General features: G+C 41.4%; 1 protein-coding gene across 1 annotated transcript in view; it reads left to right on the top strand.

The window, feature by feature from the left end:
* Nucleotides 1–27,525, top strand: part of LOC124607194 (cholinesterase-like) — a 71,004-nt gene that overhangs the window by 25,087 nt on the left and 18,392 nt on the right. Inside the window, exons 6-7 of the mRNA XM_047139417.1 lie at nt 2,647–2,797; nt 18,536–18,717. Of these exons, the coding sequence (XP_046995373.1) occupies nt 2,647–2,797; nt 18,536–18,717 (333 nt within the window). The remainder of the gene's footprint in view (nt 1–2,646; nt 2,798–18,535; nt 18,718–27,525) is intronic.

Here is a 27,525-nt window from a genome sequence, read left to right as displayed (position 1 = left end):
GTGAAGAACGCCTTTAAGGTGACAAAGGCGCCGTTATCAGCACCTCATTGAGTTCAAACGAGGTCGTGTAATAGGGCTACGAGAAGTTGGATGTTCCTTCTGCGATACTGCAGAAAGACTTGACTGGAATGTAGCTGGCAGGGGTGGTCACGGGAATGTACGGTCGCAAAAGACAGCCACATGATACTACCAAGAGAGAAGACCATAGTGTTCGGCGTTGGCTCTGTCACATCGCACTGCATCTGCAGCAGCAATCTGAGCGGTAGTTCACACAGCTGCGACACGACGAACTGTTACAACTCGGTTACTTCAAGAACGTCTCCATGTCAGATATCCTATCGCGTGCATTCCACTGATCAAAAACCACTGCCATTTGGGACTTCAGTTGTGTCAAGAGAGAGCTCAGTACAATGCAGGGTGGAGGTCTGTAGTATTTTATCATGAAAACTGATTCTCTGTCGGTGGCCGTGGTGGCCGACTTTTGGGCAGAAGGAGGCCAAGTGAGGATCTGCCACCAACCTGTCTGTGCGTTAGACACACTGGGCCTACACCTCGAATTATGGTCTGGGCAGCGATTTCGTATGACAGCAGGAGCACTCTGGTGGTTTTCCCACGCATCCTGCCCGCGAATTTGTACGTCAGTCTGATGATTCGACCTGTTGTGCTGCCATCATGACCAGCATTCCAACGAACGTGATCCAACAGGATAACGATCCCAATATGCTCTACAGAGTACCTTGGCCTGCTCATTTACCGAATCTGTCTCCACTCGAGCACGTATGGGACATCACCGGACGACAACTTCAACGTCGTTCACAAACAGCAATAACCGCCCCTGTATTGACCGTCCAAGAGCAACAAGCAGGGAACTCCATCCCACAAACTGATATCAGGCACCCGTACAACACAATGCGTGTATGTTTGAATGCATGCATTTAACATTCTGCTGTTTACTCCGGCTATTGATTTACCAGCATTTCACATTTAGAATGGCTTATTTCGCCCTTGCAGTCACCTGTGCTATGTTAATTACTTAAATATGTTACCTGTACAAATGCATTCCCAAAATTTCATTACTCTACGCTATTTATTTTTTTGTGTTGTGATTTTTCCATTAGTATAAAGGAATTATCATCATCAGTTTGTAGTTACTTAACACGATATGTGTTTTGAACTTTTTGGTCAACATTACCCCAATGGGGAACTTCACCACATCCGAAACTGCTATGTCCTAGGAACGTGCATTCTTCATGCTTATCACGCGAAAGATATAATGCACAAACTTTTCATCTCACTCTAAATATGATACTGGTCTATAGGTGTTCGATAATTTTCTTGTTTCAGTGCATTTCGGATGGATTTATTTCTGTTGGCTGACTAACTTAAGATCGCTTACAAACATTCACGCTTTTTTTAGTAGTTTAAGTTCATTTATTGGAGTCTGTTATGTAATTTGTTATTACTGAACTATCCTTAAATCCTGTGTCGAGTACGAAAAACTTACCTCCCGTTTAAAATAACTCGTACGAGAAAAATACAAGCTCTTACCAAGGAGTTTCCAAACTCTAGCTTCTACGCACCATTCGCAAATGGAACGAAAAGGAGAAAAATCATAGTGATATCCAAAGTACTATTTGCCATATACCATTAATTGCTTCCAGAAAAGAAATTGAGATGTGTTACATACTTCTACATCTTGTGAGATTTCTAATTTTTATAGCCTTACCAATCACCTGTATTATGAACCTAGTTTCAACCGATATAAATATTTGCATCTGTTTCCTTGTGTATTTCTCCTAATTTATTTTAAAAGTGTTTAGTCATTATGTCATTTGCTAAACATTTTCAGTGAGATTGTCAGTGGTAGAAAAGTGTTTCGTTTGTTGTTTATTGTAACTGACTGTGCATCACGGTCAGACGATATCCTCGTCGCAAAAAACTTTTTCAGTGGGCTGCATTGCGTTCCGCTTGCAAAACAAGAAAACAAATTTATTTTGCTGTCGTAGTTACGTACTTAAATATTTGCTACTAAGTCAGACGCGTGCCCGCTCGGTTAGCCGTGTGGTCTAACGCACTGCTTTCTGGGTGGGAAGGCGTGCCGGTTCCCAGCACGAGTCCGCCCGGCGGATTAGTGTCGAGGTCCAGTGTGCCAAACAGTCTGTGGACAGTTTTTAAGGCAGTTCTCCATCTGCCTGGCCGAATGTGGGTTGGTTCCCCTTATTCCGCCTCACATACACTATGTCGGCTCAGAAACGAGTAGATAATATGGCTTAGTTTGAATATGTACAAGATGTTTTCTATTAAAGGTACAAATACTTTTATTTGTTATGGGCATATTATATAAGGATACTTTGGAATCTCTGTATATTAGGTTTAGAGCCTTTACACAGTTGGATATAGAAATGTTCTCTCATATTTTATAATAGGACCCGGTGTAATCTATATAAATTAGGTAATAAGTTAATGAAACCTATTGCATTAAGATGACTGTGTAAATCAATGCATATCTTTCCGAAAATTATAAATATGCTGTAGGAGACATGTTCAAATATGAAATTAAGCTACGAGGTAACAGTTTCTAACTACTCAAAGCAGGAATTAAGTTTTCAAGAAAAGGTGAAAACTAATACTGTGTTCCTGTTCTAGGAGCAAAGTCAGATCATATCTATGCTGTGGGCTCCAAACATAGAGTCAGAATTGGAGGGCGCCTTCATTCCAGAGTCTCCCATTCAGGCTCTGCTCGACGGACGATTCAGCCAGGTGCCTGTATTGACAGGGGTTACTTCTGGAGAGCTTGGTTAGTATCCACCAAAAGTATGTATAAATTTTCAAATTTAAAGACATAGGACAACTAATGCAGAACACTCAGTGGTACATTGTCTGCCAATGTAGAGAGTCATATGATTTCAAAAATAAAGATTTCTATATTGATAATATAAGTAAATATCGTCATAGTCAGTAACTCTAGAATTCATATCCATGTTGCCCAATCATATACGGGAACTGTGGCACGTGCAACTAGCCTGTTGCCAGTACTTTGTCCAAAGAGCATCAGATATTGGCGACTTGATCATGTAATAAGAAATGTTGTGCAGCTATATTTTTTCCATCTTTCTATGATCCAGTAACATGTTCACATTTGAGTTAAATGCGGCTGAATCAACAAAATTTATTTGTACTGTTTGACAGCAGCAGAAATCCATTTTTAGCGTGTAACGAATGGTAGTCGAGTTTCAACTAGCGTCTCCATTTTCGGTACTGTCTGTTTTAGCCATAAGGATAGCCGTCAGTCATTTTAAGGTATAATGATTCCTCGATTATGTTCTTAATTTAATATGAAATCTTCTTATTGGTTCATATATCTACATCTACATTTACATGGATACTCTGCAAATCATCGAAACATCTACACAATAATTCCCTGTCACTGCAATCTCGTACAGCGCGCGGAAAAGTGAACACCTAAATCTTTCTATGCGAGCTCTGATTTCCCTTATTTTATTATGATGATCGTTTCTCCCTATGTTGGTCGTCATCGTAAAAATATTTCGCATTCGAAGGAGAAAATTGGTGATTGAAAATTTGTGAGAAGAATTCTGCCGCAACGAAAATCGCAAGTGTTTTAATGATGTCCATCACAAATTCTATATCATTTCAGTAACACTCTCTCCCCTTATTTCGCGACAATACAAAATATGCTACCTATCTCTGAACTCTCTAGATGTACTCCGTCAATCCTATCTGGTAAGGATCCCATACTGCGCAGCAGTATTCTAAAAGAGGATGGAAAAGCGTAGTGTAGGCAATCTCTTTAGCTGAACTGTTACAATTTCTAAGTGCAATGCCAATAAAACGCAGTCTTTTGTTAACCTTTCACACCATATTTTCTTAGTGTTCCTTCCAATCTAAGTTGTTCGTCATTGTAATTCCTTGGTATTTAATTGAATTTACGGCTCTTGGATTTGACTGATTTATCGCGTAAACGAAGTTTAACGGATTCCTTTTAGTACTCATTTGGCTGACCTCAGACTTTTCTTTATTTAGGGTCAACTGCCAATCTTTGCACCATACAGATATCTTTTCTAAATCGTTTTGCGATTTGTTTTGATCTTCTGATGACCTGACTAGTCGATAAACGACAGCATCATCTGCAAACAATCTAAGACTGACTGTTACTCACATTGTCAACTAAATAGTTTATATAGACAAGGAACAGCTAAGGGTCTATAACACCATCTTGCGGAACGCCAGAAATATCATGTGTTTTTCTCGATGAATTTCCCTCACTTACTTCGAACTGTGACATCTGTGACAGGAAATCACGAATCCAGTCACATAACAGATACGATGTTCCGTAACCACGCTATTTCACTACAATCCGCTTGTGTGGTGCAGTGTCAAAAGGCTTCTGTAAATCTAGAAATACGGAATCAATTTGAAATCTCTTGCCAATAGCACTCAGCACTTCATGTGAGTAAAGAGCTATTTGTGTTTCACAAGAACGATGTTTTCTAAATCCGTGTTGACTTTGTGTCAATATCCCGTTCGCTTCGAAGTAATATTAATATTCGACCACTATATATGTTCCAGAATCCTGCTGCATATCGACGTTAATGATATGGGCCTGTAATTTGGTGGGTTACTTCTGCTACCTTTCTTAAATATTAGTGTGACCTGTGCAAATTTCCAGTCTTTGGGTATGGATCCTTCGACGAGAGAACGGTTATATATTATTGTTAAGTATGGAGCTATTATATTAGCATACTCTGAAAGGAACCTAGTTGGTATACACTCTGGCCCGAGGACTTGCTTTTTTTAAGTGATTTAGTTTGCCTCACTACTCCGAAGATAACTACTTCCACATTACGCATGTGGACAGGTGTTCTTAATTCGATTTCTGGAATATTCCCTTCATCTTCTTTCGTGAAGGAATTTCGGAAGGCTGTGGTTAATAACTCTGCTTTGTCAGCCCTGTCGTCTATAGTATTCACGGAGAGAATGCATTGATTGTGTCTTCCCTTTAGTATAATTCACATACGACCAGAATCTCTTTGGATTTTTGCCACGTTTAAAATACAAAGTGTCGTTATGAAATCTGTTATAAGAATCTCGCAATGAAGTCCGCGATAAATTTCGAGCGTCTGTAAAGGATTTTGCGTCCGTTTAAATTTAGCATGTTCGTTTTTTTGCAACAGTGTCGGACCCATTTTGTGTACCAAGGGGGATCAGCTCCGTCGTTTAGTAACTTATTTGGTACAAATCTCTCGACTGCTGCCGATACTATTTCATTCAATTCAAGCCACATCTGGTGTACACTTACATTGTTAATTGGGAAGGAGTGCAGACTGCTCTCAGGAAGGCATATAGTGAATTCATTTCTGCTTTTGTGAATAAATATATTTTGCGTTTATTATTGGAGGATTTGTGGGTTAGAATATTCAGTCTCGCTACGAAAACTCTGTATTCACTAATCCCTGTATCCGTTTTGATGCTTGTTATTAGCTCAGGATTATTTCTTGCTAAGAGGTCAAGTTCGTTTCCCAACCGTTTACCATTCGCGTGGGCTCCTGAACAAACTGCTCGAAATAATTTTCAGAGAATGCATTTAGCACAATTTCGGATGATGTTTTTTGCGTACCTCCTGATTTAAACGTGTTTTTGCCGACATTTCGAGGGTTAATTAAAGGGAGCACCAGCTATAATTGTATGAATCGGGTATATGTTTGAAATTAAACTCTATTTTCCTTTGAATCTTTCAGTAATTGCATCATCTGAACTGGGAAGATTTGAATTATTATTTTATTCCGGTTGCCAAGAATATTAAAATAACTAAGCTGTATGTCAATTCGAGACTCATATTTCAAACAGGAGACTGATAAACTGAGTATTTACGTACTATATTTCACAAAAATGTTGCGTGGAAGAACCAACTCTTAAATCTGTCCTAGTTGAGCCACCATATTTCAAATTTAGGTGTGTTCCATGCAGAACGTCCAAGATATGAACTGAAATTGTTCGCAATATAGTGTATCCAGTTTTGTGCCTGTATTGTGTTTAAACTGTAAATTCTGTTTTCAGGGTCTTTGTAATTGCATAGCCAAACAGTTCATAATAGCAGTTATAGCTGTCTAATAGAACTTGCACATTTCAGAGTGACCCGTAAGTAATTTACAGAAAAAAATTAGCATTAAGAAGATCATTTCGTTCTGCAGAGAGCTAAAATTTGTTGCACCTTAGTACTTAGTAAATAAAATTTTACGAACCACACTTAACTGTTACTAATGTCTTGGTTAGAATAGAGATAACCTCCAAGGCGGAATGCAATGTAGCTTGCAGAAATGTTTATAATTCTTTTTTAAAGTAGCCTTAACTTTTGGCAAATGAAATCATTACTGGTTCTTTTATATAAAATGCAGATGCACTCAGTCATAACACCAAAGAGTGAGGTCACAGTCCTTAACCCACACAATACTGTTTTGACGAAGACGTATGTGTTGCAATGAATATACATTCCCCCACCCCAACGGCTGGCATTTGTGTAATAACAACTAGTTTTGAACATACGTTTGCAGTTTCCAAACTTCATGTAATGAAGGAGCCGACAGTACAAATGGTACAAGTTCTTGCTGAAGGAAACTGAGAAAATGACTTCAAAGTTGTGCGTGCGGAAAATTAATATAAAAGACATATTTGGCAATGTAGCTAATTTATACAAGACCAGAAGATTAATAATGATTGCAAAACATTTTTTTCGCTGTGCGTGCGAAGAATCAATCTACAGCGTTTCCGGTATTCATTTCCTCCTCGTCGCACAGTTAAAATTACTGTTCAACAAAAGTTTGTGAAGAGAAGTAATAATATTCATGATTTTCAATGACTCGCGCATGAGCGTATTTAACCTAAAGAAATAATAAAGTAACTTATAAACGTTGATATACAGGTAATGTTTCTTGTAAATTAAACTCAAAAAGAATGCTATGATTGACGAGTTTCGTTCTCATCTATAATTATCGCAACCAATGAAGTAACACTGATGGCAATATCAGCCAGTTCCAAACGTTGCATCCACAGATGAACTTAAAATATGGTTCGTTAGAACTTTATTTGGTCGCTATATGCATCCGGAAACGAACTCGTAAGAGCACGTATTTACGGATAAAAAAGTTACACAAAATGCATTGTTAAAGAAACAAAGTTACGGGATATTTCTTAGCTCCTTGTAGATATATGCCGTGAACACAATCCTAGCTACATTTTAGCTACATATCTTACTTCATTACTTAGACAGTGGAGCTTATAATTAGTCTGGGGCATCACAAAATGCTCCACGATCGTAAAATCCTGTGATGTGCATGCACGACATGGAAATCTTGGAACACATTATATTCGTACAAAACGTTTCGCTTCGTCAAGCAGCGATGCGGTGATCCACATCTTTATTTTCAAAGAAAGATCTAGGCACTGATAATAATGGCGATCCTAAATATGTGTTTCCCTAAGATTATTGAAAAAAATATTACACTAAGCTTGATTTAAAAGAAATTATTCGCAGATTCTCTAATTGAAGCTTCGACACAAGGCCTGTAAATAAAACAGTGGCAACTTTGATCAAACTCAGTATTTAATTAACTAGCAATATCACTACATCCTTTCAACGTAATCACCGGCGAAGTCTAGTACCTTTTGTTCAATGTCGGAAAGCCGTTTTTGACCGTTTGCAAGGCATTCTCTGTTGATGACAGCGATAAAGCGCCCTACAGGGCTGGATGTAGATGCCACATCCGTAAGTCGACCACCTAGGATGGGTTTTCTTCAACTTCAGAATCAGGTGAAAGTCACAGGGAGTCAAGTCCGGTGAGTACGGAGGATGTTCGAGGACGTCCCAGTGCCATCGTTGAAATAAGATCTTTTTGGCAGTATGACGTGCACTGACATGCAACATGATAGTACGATCGTCTCACAATAAATGTGGACGTTTGTGCAACTTAGCTGGACGCAGATGTCGCACCAGAAATCGGCAACAGGACCGGTGCGGTGTAAAACGACAATCTCACTCCGACTCGCACGAATCGCCTTAACCCGTAGTATAACCCTCTTGTATGGCAACGGATTGTCGCCATAGCTTTCACGTAATGCTCGAAGACATTCTGGTGGAATTTCTGCCACGATAAAACTCGATTTTAATCTACTGATGTTGATCACTTTTTGAAAAATATCGACACTCCACACTTCAACGTTGCACAAGAACAACACTCCAAACTGAATGCATCTCAAATGCACACAACAGATCGACAAAAACGCCACTCGACCACTGTTTGCGAATGCCCGATCTCCTGCAATGTCTGGACTAGGTTGCCCCTACTTTGTTTTCAGCCATCGCAGATCGTTTCCTAGAAGATATCTCTGTACATTATTGTCGCTCGACAGAGGTCAACAGTGAATTTATAGTCGCAAGGATATCGTAGAAACTATAATAGACCGTTAGTGTATGATATGAATAGCTTTGTTAAGGTCCATCACGAGTCAAGGAGTTGTTTTCATGGTCTTATAAACAGTTTATTACGAAATTCAGAAAAGTGTGTGGGAAATCGATGCTTACTGCCTAAAGCGGAAATTTAGCTTTATATAAATAAGTATACTGAACTGATAGTTGTTATTTAGCTACAGTGTCTGTAGTTAATTGCTTTCTCATGACAGAAGTTACTTATCAACTGCATAATAGCAGCCAAGTGCAGTTCTTTTACATTCGAAATAATCTGTATACGAAGGTTGTCATGGGGTGTCGATGTGATGTGATTCTCAGGTTACAAGCTAGCTGCCATGAGGCACAAACTTTTCAAGGCTACCTTTATAGAACGTAGAGAGATCTTTGAAATGGTATTACTCTATCTTGTGGAGTATCTTCAGTTGTACTGTTTCTGTGTTTAAAAAGAGCGTAAACAGTGTACCGGCACTTGGACATGTATTCACATCTTCCTTTTACTATGTAATTGAGCGATTCTTAATATCGATGGAACGTCCCAAATGCGAAAGGAAAGAGTGGATTAAAGCTAATATGGCCGGAATCCTCGTTCAAATGAGACACATGAAGGATATCCAGAGACTGTTGGCTTAAATGGAAACACCGAGAACGTACGGTAAAAAGACGCTCTAATGTATGAAGTAGTTAATGCAATTGTCATATCTGAAGAAATATTAAATATGAGCTATTTTAGTCTAATATGGGTGTAGCACTTGTTTAACGCTAATCAAAAGCAAATGCGAAAACGAATTTATCCGAATTGTCTGAGCAAAGTAAAATATGGTTCAGACCATTTTAGCATCAGTTGGATACTGTGGACGATATGACTTCCCACCGGAGCGAAACAACAATCAAAGCATTTGGTATCATCCGGTGGCCCTAAATAAAAAATGTGAAGTGATTTTCAAATTTCTAAATACATTGCGCATCAAAATTAAATGAACACTTTTTCGAACTCCCCTAATGGTTTCCCATTCCGATGTTTAAGTGTTCATTTGGGCTCCAAAGGGCCTGCAGCCTTTCTCTACAATGGTGATGTCATGCTCGAGTTCGGCGAAGCTTCTGACCATAAGAAAAAGGCCAAAGTTCACACTTTCATGTGAGCTCTAATATGGGTTAATAATATCGCATTAACACCAGGTTTCACCAAAATTCTTCCAACACCACCGTGGACGTGTCAAACAATGAGAAGGTCGTCACAGCCTCTCTTACCCACATTTCATCCCCTCTTTTGACATCTCTGCGATAGAGGTCGAATCGCGAGACCCAGCGTTGAAATTACGCTGTGTTCTTATGATTGGCGTAGGAAACATTTCCTACACAGTGCCGCTCAGATTCGACCCATAGAGGCCACACGGGGTGGCATAAAGAGCGTCAATGAAACATCCTTTTCCTTGGGGCGTTGATTCCCACACACTTCGCAGTCGAAAAAGACGGTTGACAGTGTGATGAGCAACGGGAAGACGTCATTGACGGCCTTTGACATTGCTGACACCTACGGACGTTCCAACCCTTCCCTAAGGATATTGTGGGGCTGCATCCGCAATGAACATGTTACGACCCCCCCCCCCCCCCCTACCTCTATAGAACGTAGGGAGATCTTTGAAATTGAGTTACTCTATCTTGTGGAGTATCTTCAGTTGTACTGTTTCTATGTTTAAAAAGAGTGTAAACAGTGTACCGGCTCTTGGACATGTATTCACATCTTTCTTTTACTATGTAATTGAGCGATTCTTAATATCGATGGAACGTCCCAAATGCGAAAAAAACGACTGTGTACTAGGGCAGGAGGAACTTTGTTGGCCTAGCATGTGATACGAAGGATCACAGGCTACTTAATGGTTTTTCAGCCCACCTGTTTTCCGCCCTCCTGAAGCGTCGTGAAGCAGGACTGCAAGATTAACACCCAGTTCGGTAAAACCCCCCGGTTCCCCCCTAGTAACTTTGTTAATCACGTTAAAAATGTACTTTCAGGAATTTCTATTCCAAGTCAATCTGACGGCTTGTCAAGTGCCGAAGCAGAGGTAACTCCTTCTACAACCCTACTGTCCGGTTTGCCTGGATTCACGCACTCAGCCGCCATGCTGAATTGTCGATTTTCCCGACAACTGTTGCGAAGCGTGAGGCGAATAAATTTCGTCCGGTTTGCTTTGTTATTGGCTTACTGAACATCTTTGTTAAGAGCGCTTCTACTGAATTGACTAGAAAACAGCACATACTATAGTATTTAAAGGAATACATCAGTAGAAGAATTCGACGTTGTTGAACTTGAGTTTTAATTTTAAGAACAACAAGTGATATTCTACGAAAATCATTGAAAGCCATGTATTTGGTCCTCTCATTTTGGAGCTGTTATAATAAACATATTTAAAAAAGGAACCCATAGGTAATAAATATGAAATTTGAATGAGAAGGGCTTTGTTTAGTCATGTCTTCTGACTGGTCTGTTCGGCTTTCCACGAATTCCTAATCTGTGCGAACCTATTCATTTCAGAGTACCACTTGCAACCTAGTTTCTCAGTTACGTGCTGGATGTATTCCAGTCTCCGTCTTCCTCCACACTCTGCCTCCTTAATATCACCCTCCATTACAAGGGTGATCATTCCCCGATGTCTTAACCTCGTCCTGTCTTACTGTCCCTTGTTCTTGTCAGTGTTTTCCAATATTCATTTCTTCACAAATTCTGCGGAGAACCTCCTCATTCCTCACCTTATCAGTCCACCTGATTTCTGTAGCACCACATCTCAAATACTACGAATCTCTTTCTGTTTCCCCACTGACTTGATTCACCACGATACCATGCTATGCTCCAAATCTAAAGCCTCAGAAATATCTTCCTTAAATTAAGGCATATGTTAAATACCATTAGACTTCTCTTGGCCTTGAAAGCCCTCCTTTCATGTGCCAGTCTGCTTTTTGATACTCTTGTTGCTTCGTCTTTCATGGGTAATTTTGCTTCCAAGGTAGCAGAAATCCTTAACTTCGTCTATTTCATGGTCACTGACCTTGATGTTACGTTTCTCGCTAATCTAAATTCTTCTGATTTTCATCACTTTGATCTATGTCTACTTTATTCTCTTTTCATATAGATTGTTCATTTCATTCAACATACCCTGTAACTCTTCTTCACTTTGACTTAGGATAGCAATGTCATCAGCGAATCTTATTATTAACATCCTTTAATCTTGAATATTAAACTCTCTCTTTAACGTTTCTTTTATTTCAGTCACTGCTTCTTAGATGTATAAATTGAGCGGTTGGTGCGAAAGGCTGTATCCCAGTCGTACACTCTCATTAAACCAAGCACTTCATCCGTGGTAACCCAGTCATTTAGATTCTTCTTGGTTGCTATGCATACAAATATTACGCGCCTTCCGCTACAGGTTACTCATATGCGTCTCAGAATTTTGAACAACGTTCCCCTGCTGACACTGTCAAACGTATTTTCTGTGTCGACAGATCCTATGAGAGTGACTTGATCTTTCTTCAGCCTTGCTTTCATTGTAAAACAGAAAGTCGGAATTGCCTCTCTGGTGCCTTTGACTTTCCTAAAACCAAACTGATCGTCATCTAACTGATCCTCAGTTTTCTTTCCGTGTCTTCTATGTATTATTCTTCTCTACCGCTTGGATGCGTGAGCTGCTGAGCTGACTGCGAGACATTTCTTGCACTTAGCTGCCCTTGCTATCTTCTGAAATGTGTGGATGATATTTTGCCAAAAACCTGATGATACGTCGCCAGTCTGGTATATTCTAACTCCAATAGCCGTTTGGTTGCCACTTATCCCAATGATTTTGAAAATGTCAATGGAACTTTATCTGTCCCTTCTGACTTACTTGCTCTAAAGTCTTCCATAACCGTTTTAAATTTCGACTAACATTAGATCCCCTACGTCTTCCACAGCAGCTCCAATTTCTTCTCTCACTTCATCAGAAAAGTGCTTCCTCACACAGAGGATTTCAGTGTACCATTTCCACCTGTCGTCTCACCTCAAAGTTTAACAGTGGAATTCCCATTCCATTCTTAACGTTAGCATCCACGCACTTAACAAACGTCAAACACGTCTCATCATTCCTCAGTACCTCAGGATCCCTCTTCCTTCCACACTTCAGTCCATTCATCATTACTAAATTCAGATCCGAGCCTATATCTGCTCCTAGGTACGACTTACAAGTCTGATTTCGAAATCTCTGTCTGACCTTGATGTCATTCAGCTGCAATTTGCGGTGTCTCTGTCTCCTCCTCTTGTGATTCTTGAACTGAGTATTCAGTATCATCATCCGAAATTTTTTACAGAACTCAAATTATCGGTAATTTCTCTCCTGTCTCATTCCTACTACCAAGCCCATAATCCCCCATAACTCTCTTTTCTGCTCATTCCCTTGCAATCCCATTTCCACTCCCCCATGGTTATTAAATTTTCTTTTCCCCTTACATCCAGAAATGCCCTTCCAATGTCATATACGGTCTCTGTCCCTTCATCTTACTCTTGTAACTTCGGCATGTATAACTGAACTATCTTGTTGACGTTGGGTCGCTGTCGAATCTGATGAGAACAACCTATCACTAAAATGTTCGCAGTAGCTCACCCTCTGTTGGAATTTCATGTTCAAAACGAGTCATAGACCCGTTATACTATTTTGTGCTGTTCCTGATATAATACCCTTGATATGTCTAAAACGGTGTTCTCTCCATTTAATTTCACTTCGCTGATACCTACTGCAGTAAGACTGAGTTTTCGCAATTTCCATTTTAGATTTTGTAGCTTTCTTACTGCTTTCAAACGTCCGACATTCCACGCTCCGACTCGCGGAATGTTATACCTATGTTGGTTATTCAATATTTCTCTCATTGTCACCCCCCTCTTGGCAGTTCCATCCCAGAGACCCGAATGGGGGTGTAATCCTGGATCTTCTTACGATGTAGAGATCATCATGACACTTTTCCAATAACATGCTACTTGTCGCATGAATACCCATAATGTGTCTTTAACGCAGTGATTATTATTTCCTTCTGCATTCTCATGCGGTTGATCGTTGTCGATTGTTCGGCCTCCAGGGGCAATTTTCCAAGCCGAGAGCAAGAGAATGCCCTCAACCTCTGTCTGCTCCTCCGTCCTCTTTGGCAAGACCTTTGACAGAAAGAGGATGACTCCTTACGCCGGAAGTCTTCGGCAGCCCGTGGTGAAAATTTTTATTCAAAATTTTGAGCAGTGGAAGGTCTTTTCGCGTGCTAGTCAAACACGCTCCATCTAGACCATAAGTGTGCCGACTGTAGCAGGAAAGGGAAATGTAATACTTCAGTACGAGTGCCTGAGAAAAACGACATAGCTACACTTAGCGTATTCCTACACAAAAAATGAAGACGTAGTATTTTGCAAGGGTTTGGAATAGCTGTAAATGAAATTGCTTATATTTTATCAGACACCAAATTGTTCAGTGGCATATAGCTTCAGAGTAAAAATACTTAAAAGGGCAGAAGCATATAATCCCATTACACAGAAACAAATTCGGGTTCTCCTCACATATTTCACATCTGAATTACAGTGTGTGCTGGAGTATACTTCCAGTAATCCTATTACTCCTTCACTCTAAAGTGTGAGGTCATCCACATGCTTGCTAAAAGGAATCCGTTAAACTTCGGTTACACGATAAATCAGTCAAATCTAAGGGCCGTAAGTTCCACTAAATTCCTTAAAAATCACAATTTCGAATAACTTAATTTGGAAGGAACACACAGAAAATGTTGTGCGGAAGGCTAACCAAAGACTGCGTTTTATTGGCAGGACATTTAGAAAATATAACAGATTTACTAAGGAGACTGTCTACACTACGCTTGTCTCTCCTCTTTCCTTACCAGATAAGATTGACGTAGTACATCGAAAAAGTACGAAGAAGGGAAACACGCTTTGTACTATCGCGAAATAGGGGAGAAAGTGTCATTGAAATGATACAGGATTTGGGATGGACATCATTAAAACAGAGGCGTCTTTGGTTGCGGAGCAATCTTCTCACGAAATTCCAATGACCAATTTTTTCCTACGAATGCGAAACTATTTTGTTGAATCCGACCTACATAGGGAGAAACGATAAGCATGATAAAATAAGGCAAATCAGAGCTCGTAAGGAAAGATATAGACGTCCGTTCTTTCCGCACGCTAAACAAGATTGGAATAATAGAGAATTATGAAAGTGGTTCAATGAAACCTCTGCCATACACTTAAATGTGATTTTTAGTGTATCCAAGTAGATGTAGATATAGACTCATCCCCCGTAATTCCCTTCTCCATGTCCCGCTGTATTCGCAAAAAGGCAGTGGGGAAAACTCCATGTTCACTCACACATTAAGCTCTAACTTCTTTGCTTTTCTCTACGTAGTCGTAGTTCAAGATGATGTATGCGGTACAAAGGAATATTTTGTCTTTCTTGGAAAGTAGCATTCGCCACAAGAATGCGATGAACATACCGAGATAAATTAAGCACTAAAGTTAGCATCTTATAAAATGAAGATTATATAAATATAGTAGAATGAAGCAGTTATTTCGATACGGTTGTAATGCGGCCGACAAAATATATTCGAACTCATATGAAGGCAAAGTAAGACAGTTTCAAAGCTGAAAGAAGGCGAGTGTTTCGAACTATTGTTGGATCACCCTTAGTGGCGGACTTGAAATCTGCGTGAGGTGGACGAGCTGAAACAAAAGATCCCAGTCCTCCGCAGCGGTGAGCTAGCTTACATCATGCTATACTGCCTTGGTCAGCTATGTGGCCGAAATCGGCGTGTCGCCGCAACGAAGTTGAGCTGAAGATGAAGAGATAGAGGACGTATATGAGTATACTGAACGGCCAATTCAGTAGATAAAGGAAGATAAAAATCTATTAGTCACGGAAGACTGGAATGCGGTTGTATGGGAAGGAGTAGAAGGAAAGGTTATGGAGAAGATGGGTTAGGGATAAAGAATAAGAGAGAAGATGGACTAACTGAGTTCTGCTACAAATTTGTTCTAGTAATAGCGAATACTCAGGTCAAGAATCTCAAGAGGTGGAGGTATACTTGGAAAAGGCCGGGTCATAGGGAAAGGTTTCAGTTAGATTACATCGTGATGAGACAGACATTCCGAAATCTGATGCTGGGTTGTAAGGCGTACACAGTAGCAGGTATACTCTGCTCAGAATGTAGTAGTGATGAAGAATAGGCTAAACTAAACTGAACAGGGATGTAGTTTTTGCCCCTACTGTTCAACCTGTATATCGAAGAAACAATGATGGAAATATAAGAATGGTTCAGGAGTGGAATTAAAATTGAAGTCAGGAGGTCAGGAAGAATCAATATGAAAAGAAGTGGGATTCGGAGAGACTAAGAAATGACAGATACGCTTAAAGTTCTTTAAGGGTACGTACAGCAATAAGGAATAGCTCAGTAGACCGTACAGTTGGAGAGGAATGGACAACTCTAAAAAGGGCAATCACAGAAGTTGGAAAGAAAAAAATAGGTACAAAGAAGGTAACTGTGAAGAGGTCACAGGTAACAGAAGAAACACTTCAGTTGATGGATGAAAGAAGGAAGTACAAGAATGATCAGGGAAATTCATGAACAAAGAAATACAGGTCCTGAGGAATGAAATAAATATGAAGTGCAGGAAAGCCAAGACGAAATGGCTGCATGGGAAATGTGAGAAATCGAAAAAGAAATGAATGTCGGAAGGACTGACTCAGTATATAGGAAAATCAAAATAACCTTCGGTGAAATTAAAAGCAAGGGTAGGAACATTAAGAGTGTAACGGTAATCCACTGTTAAGTGCAGAGGAGAGAACGGATAGGTGGAAAAAGTACACTGAAGGCCTCTATGAGGGGGAAGATTTCTGACGTGAAAGAAGTAGAAACAAGACTCGAATTAGAAGAGATAGAGGATCCAGTATTAGAACTATAATTTAAGAGACCTTTGGAAGGCGTAACATCAAATAAGGCAGAAGGGATAGATAACATTCCATCAGAATTTCTAAAACTCTTTGGGGAAGTGGCAACAAAATAGCTATTCACGTTGGTGTGGAGAATGTATGAGTCTGGCGACATACCATCCGACTCTCATAAAAATATCATCCACACAATTCTGAAAACTGCAGGAGCTGACAAGTGCGAGAATCATCGCACAATCAGCTTAACGGCTCAGGCATCCTTGATGCTGACAAGAATAATATACAGAAGAAAGGAAAAGAAAATTGCGGATGTGTTAGATGTCAAACAATTTGGCTTGAGGACACGTAAAGGCACCAGAGAGGCAACTCTGACGTTGCGGTTGGTAATGGGAGCAAGACACCTTCATAGGATTTTTCGACCTGAAAAATTCTTTCTACAGTGTAAAATGGTGGAAGATGTTCGAAATTCTGAGATAAATTGGGGTAAGCTATAGATAGAGAGAGAGTGGTAACATACAATACGCACAGGAGCCAAGACGGAATAATAAGAGTTGATGACCAAGAACGATGTGCTCGGATTAAAAAGACTGTAAGGCAGGGATGTAGTTTTTGCCCCTACTGTTCAATCTGTATATCGAAGAAACAATGATGGAAATATAAGAATGGTTCAGGAGTGGAATTAAAATTGAAGATGAAATTAGGTCAATGATATGTTTCCTGATGACACTACTATCCTGAGCGGAAGTGAAGAAGAATTACGTGATCTGCTGAATGGAATGAACTGTCTAGTGAGTATAGAATATAGACTGAGAGGAAATTGAAGAAAGCCGAAAGTAATGAGAAGTAGGAGAAATGAGAACAGTGAGAATCTTAACGTCAGGACTGATGGTCGCGAAGTAGGTCGTTAAGGAATTCTAGTACCCAGGCAGCAAAATAAGCTACGAGGACGGAACAAGGTGCAGACTAGCACTGGCCAAAAGAAGTCTACTTGTATCAAACAAAGGCCTTAATTTGAGCACGAAATTTCTGAGAAAGTACGTTTGGAGCACAGCACTGTATTGTACTGAAACATGGACTGTGGGAAACCGGAACAGAGGAGAATCGAGGCATTTGAGATGTGGTGCTACAGATGGATGTTAAAAGTTAGGTGCGACTGTTTAGGTAAGGAATGTGGAGGTTCTGCATAGAATTGTGAAGGAAAGGAAAACACTGACAAGGAGAAGGAACAGGTAGGACATCTTTTAAGACATCAGGGTTAGATTAGATTAGATTAGTACTTGTTCCATAGATCACGAATACGACTCTTCGTAATGATGTGGAACGTGTCAGGTTAATAAAAGGTGTCTATACAAGATGTTAAACTATACAAAATGTTACACGACATTTAATTTTTTTTTTTGGGTGGGGATGGGGAAATTACCAACTTACTATATCCAAAAATTCATCTAATGAGTAGAAGGAGTTGTCATTCATTTACCCCCTTCTGAGCCAAAGTTAGATTTAACCGTGAGTAGTGAAGATCATCCTTTCTCCTAGTGTTGTAGCCATGTACACTGCTATTACTTTTGAATTCATTCGGATTGTTAATAACAAATGTCATAAGTGAATATATATATTGTAGGCTATAGTGAGGATCCCTAGCTCTTTAAATAAGTGTCTGCAAGATGATATTGGATGAGCTCCAGCAATTATTCTGATTACATGCTTTTGTGCAATGAACACTCTTTTACTCAATGATGAGTTACCCAGTATATGAGGCCATACGAAAGCAGAGAATGAAAATAGGCGTGGTAATCTAATTTACTGAGATTTATATCGCCAAAATTTTCACTTGCCCTAATACTGCAAAATAAACAATAGTTAAAGTAGACGTCGGTTAATGTTATCAATTTAGAAATACTGCACGACTTTGATAGCTACCTGAAGAAAAGTAATGTTAGTCCGGCGCCTAAAACGTAGTGCTCCAGGAATCTAGACTCCGTAATCGAACTAGGTTGGTGTAATTGGCATTAATGCTGAGACCTCACAACCATTGTGGAGACAGCTTTTATGAATGAGAGACCAATATTCTATGTCAATGAGTTTAACATTCTCACAGGGTTTTCAATACTTGAGGATCCGTCGCTTGTCAATGGTCTTAATGAAGCGTTCGAGAATGCAGTTGGACCCTGCCTCCATTTGCCGACAGTGGAGCAGCAGGCAAGTGCATCCCAGAAGCTGAGGGACTTCTACTTTGGCAATGGCACCATTTCCTTGAATGACACGGATACCCTCGTCAATGTAAGTACTCTGATGAAGATCATCACAAGAATGAAAAATATTTCTAAACTAGTTGTTTACTAAATGTTTCGTAACTATGCAGTTGGCACGTCAATAATGTTCTTGTTGAATAATTCTTGTTAAGAAAAGTTTCAAACTTAAAATCCTATTCCATCTCTTTATCTCAGAGTATGGGAATACATAAAAAGACTTCAATAAATATATCTGCTGGTAATCTGTCCACTATGTATCCGTTATGGGTAGCCAATAGGAAACGTGAGAGAGAAACTGAACGTTAAATGCTGGCCGCTGCAGAGCGTCAGTTTGAAGCCACAAGCTTTGTCTCCGACGAACACTTACAGCTAGCTCAGATGCGATTTCTTTCCTATACCATTTTCAAGATATGTTCAAACACAAAACTAAGACCACCTCATTCCCCCCCCCCCCCCCCCCTAAGAGAGGCTACAGCCCTCACAGTCCAACCTCAATGCTCTCATATGTACTCGTGCATGGGACACGTTGATTTTATTAATTTTTGACCAGCCCTTTCACTCATAAATTCCTGCAGATTCCCACATCCTCATCAATCTGATCGGGTCAACTACAGCTGAAGTATGTACTCTGCGAAATACTAGATGTTGTTTACAGAAATTTCTCTGTCCTGTCTATCCTCGTATATGCTGGTTTCCACCCTGTACTATGACGAAGTGAAGCACATATTCATACCCAACATTTCTGGAGCTAAATTATGTCAAGTACTCCATATGAACGAAAAATACGCAAATTGGAACTCCAGGTTAGTGGCTGACGTTCGAACTGTTAGTGGGATGGTATTCGAATATTTTGTTTGTCATTGATGGGGTCGCCTGACGGCGAGAGTTGTCAGGTGGTGCAACAAAAAATAACCCTTTCAAATGGTATTTTAGTCGCAGCACAACATAATGAATGAATAAACTGTAAATCTACGAAACAGAATTTTATGTCACCATGAGCTTCACTCGAAAAATATTGTTAATGTTTTATTTTAGTATGTGCTGTTCCTAAGATCTGAACGTGTTGTCTTCGTGGCGATGGATGAGTGAACTAGTTTCAGTTAATGGTTGTCAATCTTTATGAATGAATGCACACTTAATTTAAATATGGTGTCCTGGATAAAGTTGACTGGTCGTAGGTTCTGCTGCGAGTTCCAACTTTAAATGAGTAGATACGGTCAAGAGTCCAATTACTAATGTTTTAATTGTTTCAGCGCTGAAGATTTAAGCCATTTCGCTGTAGAATGATCTTATTAATTTAGTCTTCCAATGCCATGAGGACTTTAGCGTTAACGACTGTAGCGTTACCTTTGAGCGTTACCATATCTAAGTCTACAACGGGGAAGACTGCAAAGACTGAATGATATTCGCCTTGAGTGATGATCCATTATCAACTTAATTGGGAAATCTACAGATGATACAACTGTTTCTGTCCTGGAAAGGGGTCTTAACTTTGCTCTTATGTGTTTCACCATCAGTAGTGGACTTCGTCTGTTCCAGTGAAGAGGCCGTGCGCAGTTTTGCAACAGATTTATCATAGGGTACTCACCTCGACTCTGCCTTGACGGGAGGCGTGTCACAGACGAGCAACATTGTTCCTTTGAGATAGCAGCTGTCGGTAGCTTAGAGGGTTCATGGATACAGTGTTCGTCAAAGGAGATAAAGGTAACACTATCGTGTTCATGCCACAAAAGGACTATGTTACGAAGATCGATGCTTTTTTTAATTTTATTCAAAAATCTCAATTCTAAAAGGATTATACTAACTGTAAAGTGAGCCAATTAGTGGAACTTTCGACATCTCTACCAAAAGAGGTCATTAATAGACTCAGGCCACGTAGTTCAACTCCATCTAGACAGTAAATATTACCAAAAATACACTAAGAAGGTGTCCCTCTATGACCTACTGTGGCAAAAAGAAGAGCAGCCATTTACAATCGAAGTACTTGGTGCCTTTACTCAAACCCACTGCAAACGTCGTACAGGAAATTCTACTGATATTATCAACAGGCTTAAGCCACCTAAGTTGGAAATCAACGACTTATTGGGCATTTTTGATGTTGCTTCACTTTCTACAAATGTGCCTCTGATGAACTCATTACATTTCATTGGGAAAAAGGTTGGTGCTGACATTACAGCGTTATTTGAGCGCACTCTCTCTTCAATGCACTTTTTATTTAACAACGAGCGTTTCGAAAAGTCTGACCGTGTTGTTATGGGGCGTCCTTTGTTTGCATTGGTGGCCAAACATTTTACTGACGATTCTGAACAAAGAGCACTGACAAGTTTTAAAGCCAACAGTATTTTCACGATTTCATTATGATACTTTCACAGTTTGTGCTCATGGTTTAGACGTTCACTGAGAGTTCCTTCATCATCTGAACTCCGTATACGAACACATTAATTTTTTATGGAAACAGAGAAAGGAAGTTGTTTGTTGTTTTTAGACGTCTCTGTGCAACGTAAGAGAGAGGGCACATTTGGACATTTGGTGGTACGAAAGGCGTCTCATACAGACCTATATTGACAGGATAATAGTTCACCACTATCCGGTACAAACAATGGGTGCCCTGAAGACCTAAATCCACCGTGTCAATACCATTCAAGATGCCAATGAACTGCAAGCAGAACTGGAAAGCTCCAAAATCTTTTCCTGAACAATAGATATTTGTATCAGCAAATACAGAGCAAGTTACAGACATACAAACACCGGAACAAGGACAAAAACGACGGCTTAAGAATAACAGCAGAGTTATCCCAACCTGTCTGGTAAAAGTATTCAGACTCCTGACTGCGAACATTCTCATGGAGGGCGCCTTTATGACGGCTTGAACTCTGCTGGAGACGCTTCCAGTGATATCTTTGGATGTCTGTCGAGAAATGGCCGCCCATTTTTCGACAATAGCCCACCCCAGAGTAGGTAGTGGTGATGAACACTGGGGTTTGGGGGTAACTGGACGCTGTAGTTCTACATCTACATCTACATCTACATTGATACTCCGCAAGCCACCCAACGGTGTGTGGCGGAGGGCACTTTACGTGCCACTGTCATTACCTCCCTTTCCTGTTCCAGTCGCGTATGGTTCGCGGGAAGAACGACTGTCTGAAAGCCTCCGTGCCCGCTCTAATCTCTCTAATTTTACATTCGTGATCTCCTCGGGAAGTATAAGTAGGGGGAAGCAATATATTCGATACCTCATCCAGAAACGCACCCTCTCGAAACCTGGACTGCAAGCTACACCGCGATGCAGAGCGCCTCTCTTGCAGAGTCTGCCACTTGAGTTTATTAAACATCTCCGTAACGCTATCACGGTTACCAAATAACCCAGTGACGAAACGCGCCGCTCTTCTTTGGATCTTCTCTATCTCCTCCGTCAACCCGACCTGGTACGGATCCCACACTGATGAGCAATACTCAAGTATAGGTCGAACGAGTGTTTTGTAAGCCACCTCCTTTGTTGATGGACTACATTTTCTAAGCACTCTCCCAATGAATCTCAACCTGGTACCCGCCTTACCAACAATTAGTTTTATATGATCATTCCACTTCAAATCGTTCCGTACGCATACTCCCAGATATTTTACAGAAGTAACTGCTACCAGTGTTTGTTCCGCTATCATATAATCATACAATAAAGGATCCTTCTTTCTATGTATTCGCAATACATTACATTTGTCTATGTTAAGGGTCAGTTGCCACTCCCTGCACCAAGTGCCTATCCGCTGCAGATCTTCCTGTATTTCGCTACAATTTTCTAATGCAGCAACTTCTCTGTATACTACAGCATCATCCGCGAAAAGCCGCATGGAACTTCCGACACTATCTACTAAGTCATTTATATATATTGTGAAAAGCAATGGTCCCATAACACTCCCTTGTGGGACGCCAGAGGTTACTGTAACGTCTGTAGACGTCTCTCCATTGAGAACAACATGCTGTGTTCTGTTTGCTAAAAACTCTTCAATCCAGCCACACAGCTGGTCTGATATTCCATAGGCTCTTACTTTGTTTATCAGGCGACAGTGCGGAACTGTATCGAACGCCTTCCGGAAGTCAAGAAAAATAGCATCTACCTGGGAGCCTGTATCTAATATTTTCTGGGTCTCATGAACAAATAAGGCGAGTTGGGTCTCACACGATCGCTGTTTCCGGAATCCATGTTGATTCCTACATAGTAGATTCTGGGTTTCCAGAAATGACATGATACGCGAGCAAAAAACATGTTCTAAAATTCTACAAGAGATCGACGTAAGAGATATAGGTCTATAGTTTTGCGCATCTGCTCGACGACCCTTCTTGAAGACTGGGACTATCTGTGCTCTTTTCCAATCATTTGGAACCCTCCGTTCCTCTAGAGACTTGCGGTACACGGCTGTTAGAAGGGGGGCAAGTTCTTTCGCGTACTCTGTGTAGAATCGAATTGGTATCCCGTCAGGTCCAGTGGACTTTCCTCTATTGAGTGATTCCAGTTGCTTTTCTATTCCTTGGACACTTATTTCGATGTCAGCCATTTTTTCGTTTGTGCGAGGATTTAGAGAAGGAACTGCAGTGCGGTCTTCCTCTGTGAAACAGCTTTGGAAAAAGGTGTTTAGTATTTCAGCTTTACGCGTGTCATCCTCTGTTTCAATGCCATCATCATCCCGTAGTGTCTGGATATGCTGTTTCGAGCCACTTACTGATTTAACGTAAGACCAGAACTTCCTAGGATTTTCTGTCAATTCGGTACATAGAATTTTACTTTCGAATTCAATGAACGCTTCACGCATAGCCCTCCTTACGCTAACTTTGACATCGTTTAGCTTCAGTTTGTCTAAGAGGTTTTGGCTGCGTTTAAACTTGGAGTGGAGCTCTCTTTGCTTTCGCAGTAGTTTCCTAACTTTGTTGTTGTACCACGGTGGGTTTTTCCCGTCCCTCACAGTTTTACTCGGCACGTACCTGTCTAAAACGCATTTTACGATTGCCTTGAACTTTTTCCACAAACACTCAACATTGTCAGTGTCGGAACAGAAATTTTCGTTTTGATCTGTTAGGTAGTCTGAAATGTGCCTTCTATTACTCTTGCTAAACAGATAAACCTTCCTCCCTTTTTTTATATTCCTATTAACTTCCATATTCAGGGATGCTGCAACGGCCTTATGATCACTGATTCCCTGTTCTGTACATACAGATTCGAAAAGTTCGGGTCTGTTTGTTATCAGTAGGTCCAAGATGTTATCTCCACGAGTCGGTTCTCTGTTTAATTGCTCGAGGTAATTTTCGGATAGTGCACTCAGTATAATGTCACTCGATGCTCTGTCCCTACCACCCGTCCTAAACATCTGAGTGTCCCAGTCTATATCTGGTAAATTGTAATCTCCACCTAAGACTATAACATGCTGAGAAAATTTATGTGAAATGTATTCCAAATTTTCTCTCAGTTGTTCTGCCACTAATGCTGCTGGGTCGGGAGGTCGGTAAAAGGAGCCAATTATTAACCTAGTTCGGTTGTTTAGTGTAACCTCCACCCATAATAATTCACAGGAACTATCCACTTCTACTTCACTACAGGATAAACTACTACTAACAGCGATGAACACTCCACCACCGGTTGCATGCAATCTATCCTTTCTAAACACCGTGTGTACCTTTGTAAAAATTTCGGCAGAATTTATCTCTGGCTTAAGCCAGCTTTCTGTACCTATAACGATTTCAGCTCCGGTGCTTTCTATCAGCGCTTGAAGTTCCGGTACTTTACCAACGCAGCTTCGACAGTTGACAATTACAATACCGATTGCTGCTTGGTCCCCGCATGTCCTGACTTTGCCCCGCACCCGTTGAGGCTGTTGCCCTTTCTGTACTTGCCCAAGGCCATCTAACCTAAAAAACCGCCCAGCCCACGCCACACAACCCCTGCTACCCGTGTAGCCGCTTGTTGCGTGTAGTGGGCTCCTGACCTATCCAGCAGAACCCGAAACCCCACCACCCTATGGCGCAAGTCAAGGAATCTGCAGCCCACACGGTCGCAGAACCGTCTCAGCCTCTGATTCAGACCCTCCACTCGGCTCTGTACCAAAGGTCCGCAGTCAGTCCTGTCGACGATGCTGCAGATGGTGAGCTCTGCTTTCATCCCGCTAGCGAGACTGGCAGTCTTCACCAAATCAGATAGCCGCCGGAAGCCAGAGAGGATTTCCTCCGATCCATAGCGACACACATCATTGGTGCCGACATGAGCGACCACCTGCAGATGGGTGCACCCTGTACCCTTCATGGCATCCGGAAGGACCCTTTCCACATCTGGAATGACTCCCCCCGGTATGCACACGGAGTGCACATTGGTTTTCTTCCCCTCTCTTGCTGCCATTTCCCTAAGGGGCCCCATTACGCACCTGACGTTGGAGCTCCCAACTACCAGTAAGCCCACCCTCTGCGACTGCCCGGATCTTGCAGACTGAGGGGCAACCTCTGGAACAGGACAAGCAGCCATGTCAGGCCGAAGATCAGTATCAGCCTGAGACAGAGCCTGAAACCGGTTCGTCAGACAAACTGGAGAGGCTTTCCGTTCAGCCCTCCGGAATGTCTTTCGCCCCCTGCCACACCTTGAAACGACCTCCCACTCTACCACAGGTGAGGGATCAGCCTCAATGCGGGCAGTATCCCGGGCAACCACAGTCGTAGTCCGATCAGGGGATGCGTGGGACGAGCTGGCCGTCCCCGACAAACCCCCATCCCGACCCCCACAGTGATGCCCATTGGCAACAGCCTCAAGCTGTGTGACCGAAGCCAACACTGCCTGAAGCTGGGAGCGAAGGGATGCCAACTCAGCCTGCATCCGAACACAGCAGTTGCAGTCCCTATCCATGCTAAAAACTGTTTTGCTAAGAACGTCTGAACTAATCTACAGAGAGCGCAAACAAATCGACAAAATTTAAACGGTTATTAAAATACAAGATTGCCTAGTAAATGCAGTAATGCTGCTACTTGCGCACTGCTGACACTGCTCGGCGGCGGAAGGAGACTAAGCGAAATTACACTATTCAGGTACTAAAACACGATGCTACACTCTCAAATACTATAATACGCCCGAAATTTATGAATTAAACAATGCAAGAACCAAAAACACGCAAAGAAATTAAGAGTTAAACTATGTAACAAATGAGTGAGCTAGGAGTATACGACTTGCTGCTCAGCTGCTTATCCAACGGCGGCAGGGAGCACAAAGGCGTTCCCAGGGGTTTATCTCGGGACTACAGGCAGAGAAGTCCGTCTCACGAATGTTATTGTCCACAGGCCATTGCCTCACATCTGCTGCTTCATGAGAGGTTGCACAGTCATGTTGACACAACAGTTTTATAATCTCGGAAATTTTCCTCTACTGCACACAGTACACAACGTTCCAAAATGTGTTAATCTACTTCCGCATTAAGCGTCTTCTTTTAAGCTCAATAAGGGAACCACACACTAACCATGAAAATCACCTCCCATAACACCTTCTCTGTACTTTATTGTTAACACTACATGTGAAGAGCTGCCGGATCATTGCACGTCATTCATTTTAATTCGTTACATACGGTCGCTGCTGCACCTGGACTGCTGGCAGCTCTTTGGAACTCTCATGTTATTCCCTCCGCTGAATTCATACTATGTTTCTGCAGCGACCCACTGTAATGCTCGATCTTCCTTGTCCGTCAGTATATGAGGTCTGGGTGGTTTTTATTTTGATGTGGTTGTTACTTCGCATTTCCGCTTTTCAGTCACATCACTGTCAACTTAAGCAGGTTCAGAAGAATTTAAATGTCCTTGATAGATTTGTTACTCAGGTAACATCTAATGACTAGTCAACATCCGAAGTCACTGAGCTCTTCTGACAGACTCATTTCACTGGTACTGCTTCACTACCGACAACAGCATTCCCTACCTCCTGGTATATTGGCGGGTCCTCATCTAGCGACATCTATTGACCAATTGTGTATGATTTAGGGGGGTCCAGGTACTTTTGATCAATAGTGTATACAGGGAATGTTTCCACGGAAGTAGGCACAATTGTACACTGTGTGTACGACTGGTTTGTTACTCTATTATCAACTGCATCTGCCCAGTGTTTGGCATGTTGCTGGGAGACCGGAAGACGCCTGGCCCCCCAAGACGGCTCGAATCAACAGTAGCGGACACGGACATACGGCCGTTCTCGGCTAGCTTTGGGGAAATCGCTTGCTGGCAGTAGTGGACCGTGTTTGCCGTGGATTTGTAAGCGCTGTGCCGGACTGAACATAGATGGAATGCGGCAGCAGGTCCTGTGGAGGGTTACTGGCGCCATCACGCCAGTTGAAGTTATCTTGCACCTGCTCCACCGTTGAAGGAAGCAAGCCTACTCAGGGAACCGTTGCGTGACCATGTTGTGGACTGTTTGGTGAGACTTTCTTGCAATGGTCAGTAATCTTTATTCTCTCCTTATGCGTGAACCATTGTATCTTGGTTACTCCCGCGCCCACATGATATTTGTGTTGTAACTCTAGTCCACAGTTGTGAACCAATCAAAGAAGCTCGGTTTTGTTTTGATACTTGGCTGCATGTGGCCTATTTTCTGGATTCCTATTCGTGATTTGCGGAGAATGTTTGTCAAGTTTCAGACTTGGTAGTCCATTCGCAATGCTTCTGAGCAGCGTGGCTGGCTTGTCTCCGCAAGTCATGCTGTCTGTCGTATCATTCTACTGGGTCTCCGCTCTGACTTTTTTGTCACGTTTGCCAGCCTCATTTAGTATTTTATTAAAGTAGTGTTCAGAGTTAATACCGTTAAGGTTGATTTTACACAACATGCCTC

Source organism: Schistocerca americana, chromosome 3 (assembly GCF_021461395.2).
Source record: "Schistocerca americana isolate TAMUIC-IGC-003095 chromosome 3, iqSchAmer2.1, whole genome shotgun sequence".
In the NCBI taxonomy this organism is placed as follows: domain Eukaryota; kingdom Metazoa; phylum Arthropoda; class Insecta; order Orthoptera; family Acrididae; genus Schistocerca; species Schistocerca americana.
This window is presented reverse-complemented; position numbering and strand designations above follow the sequence as displayed.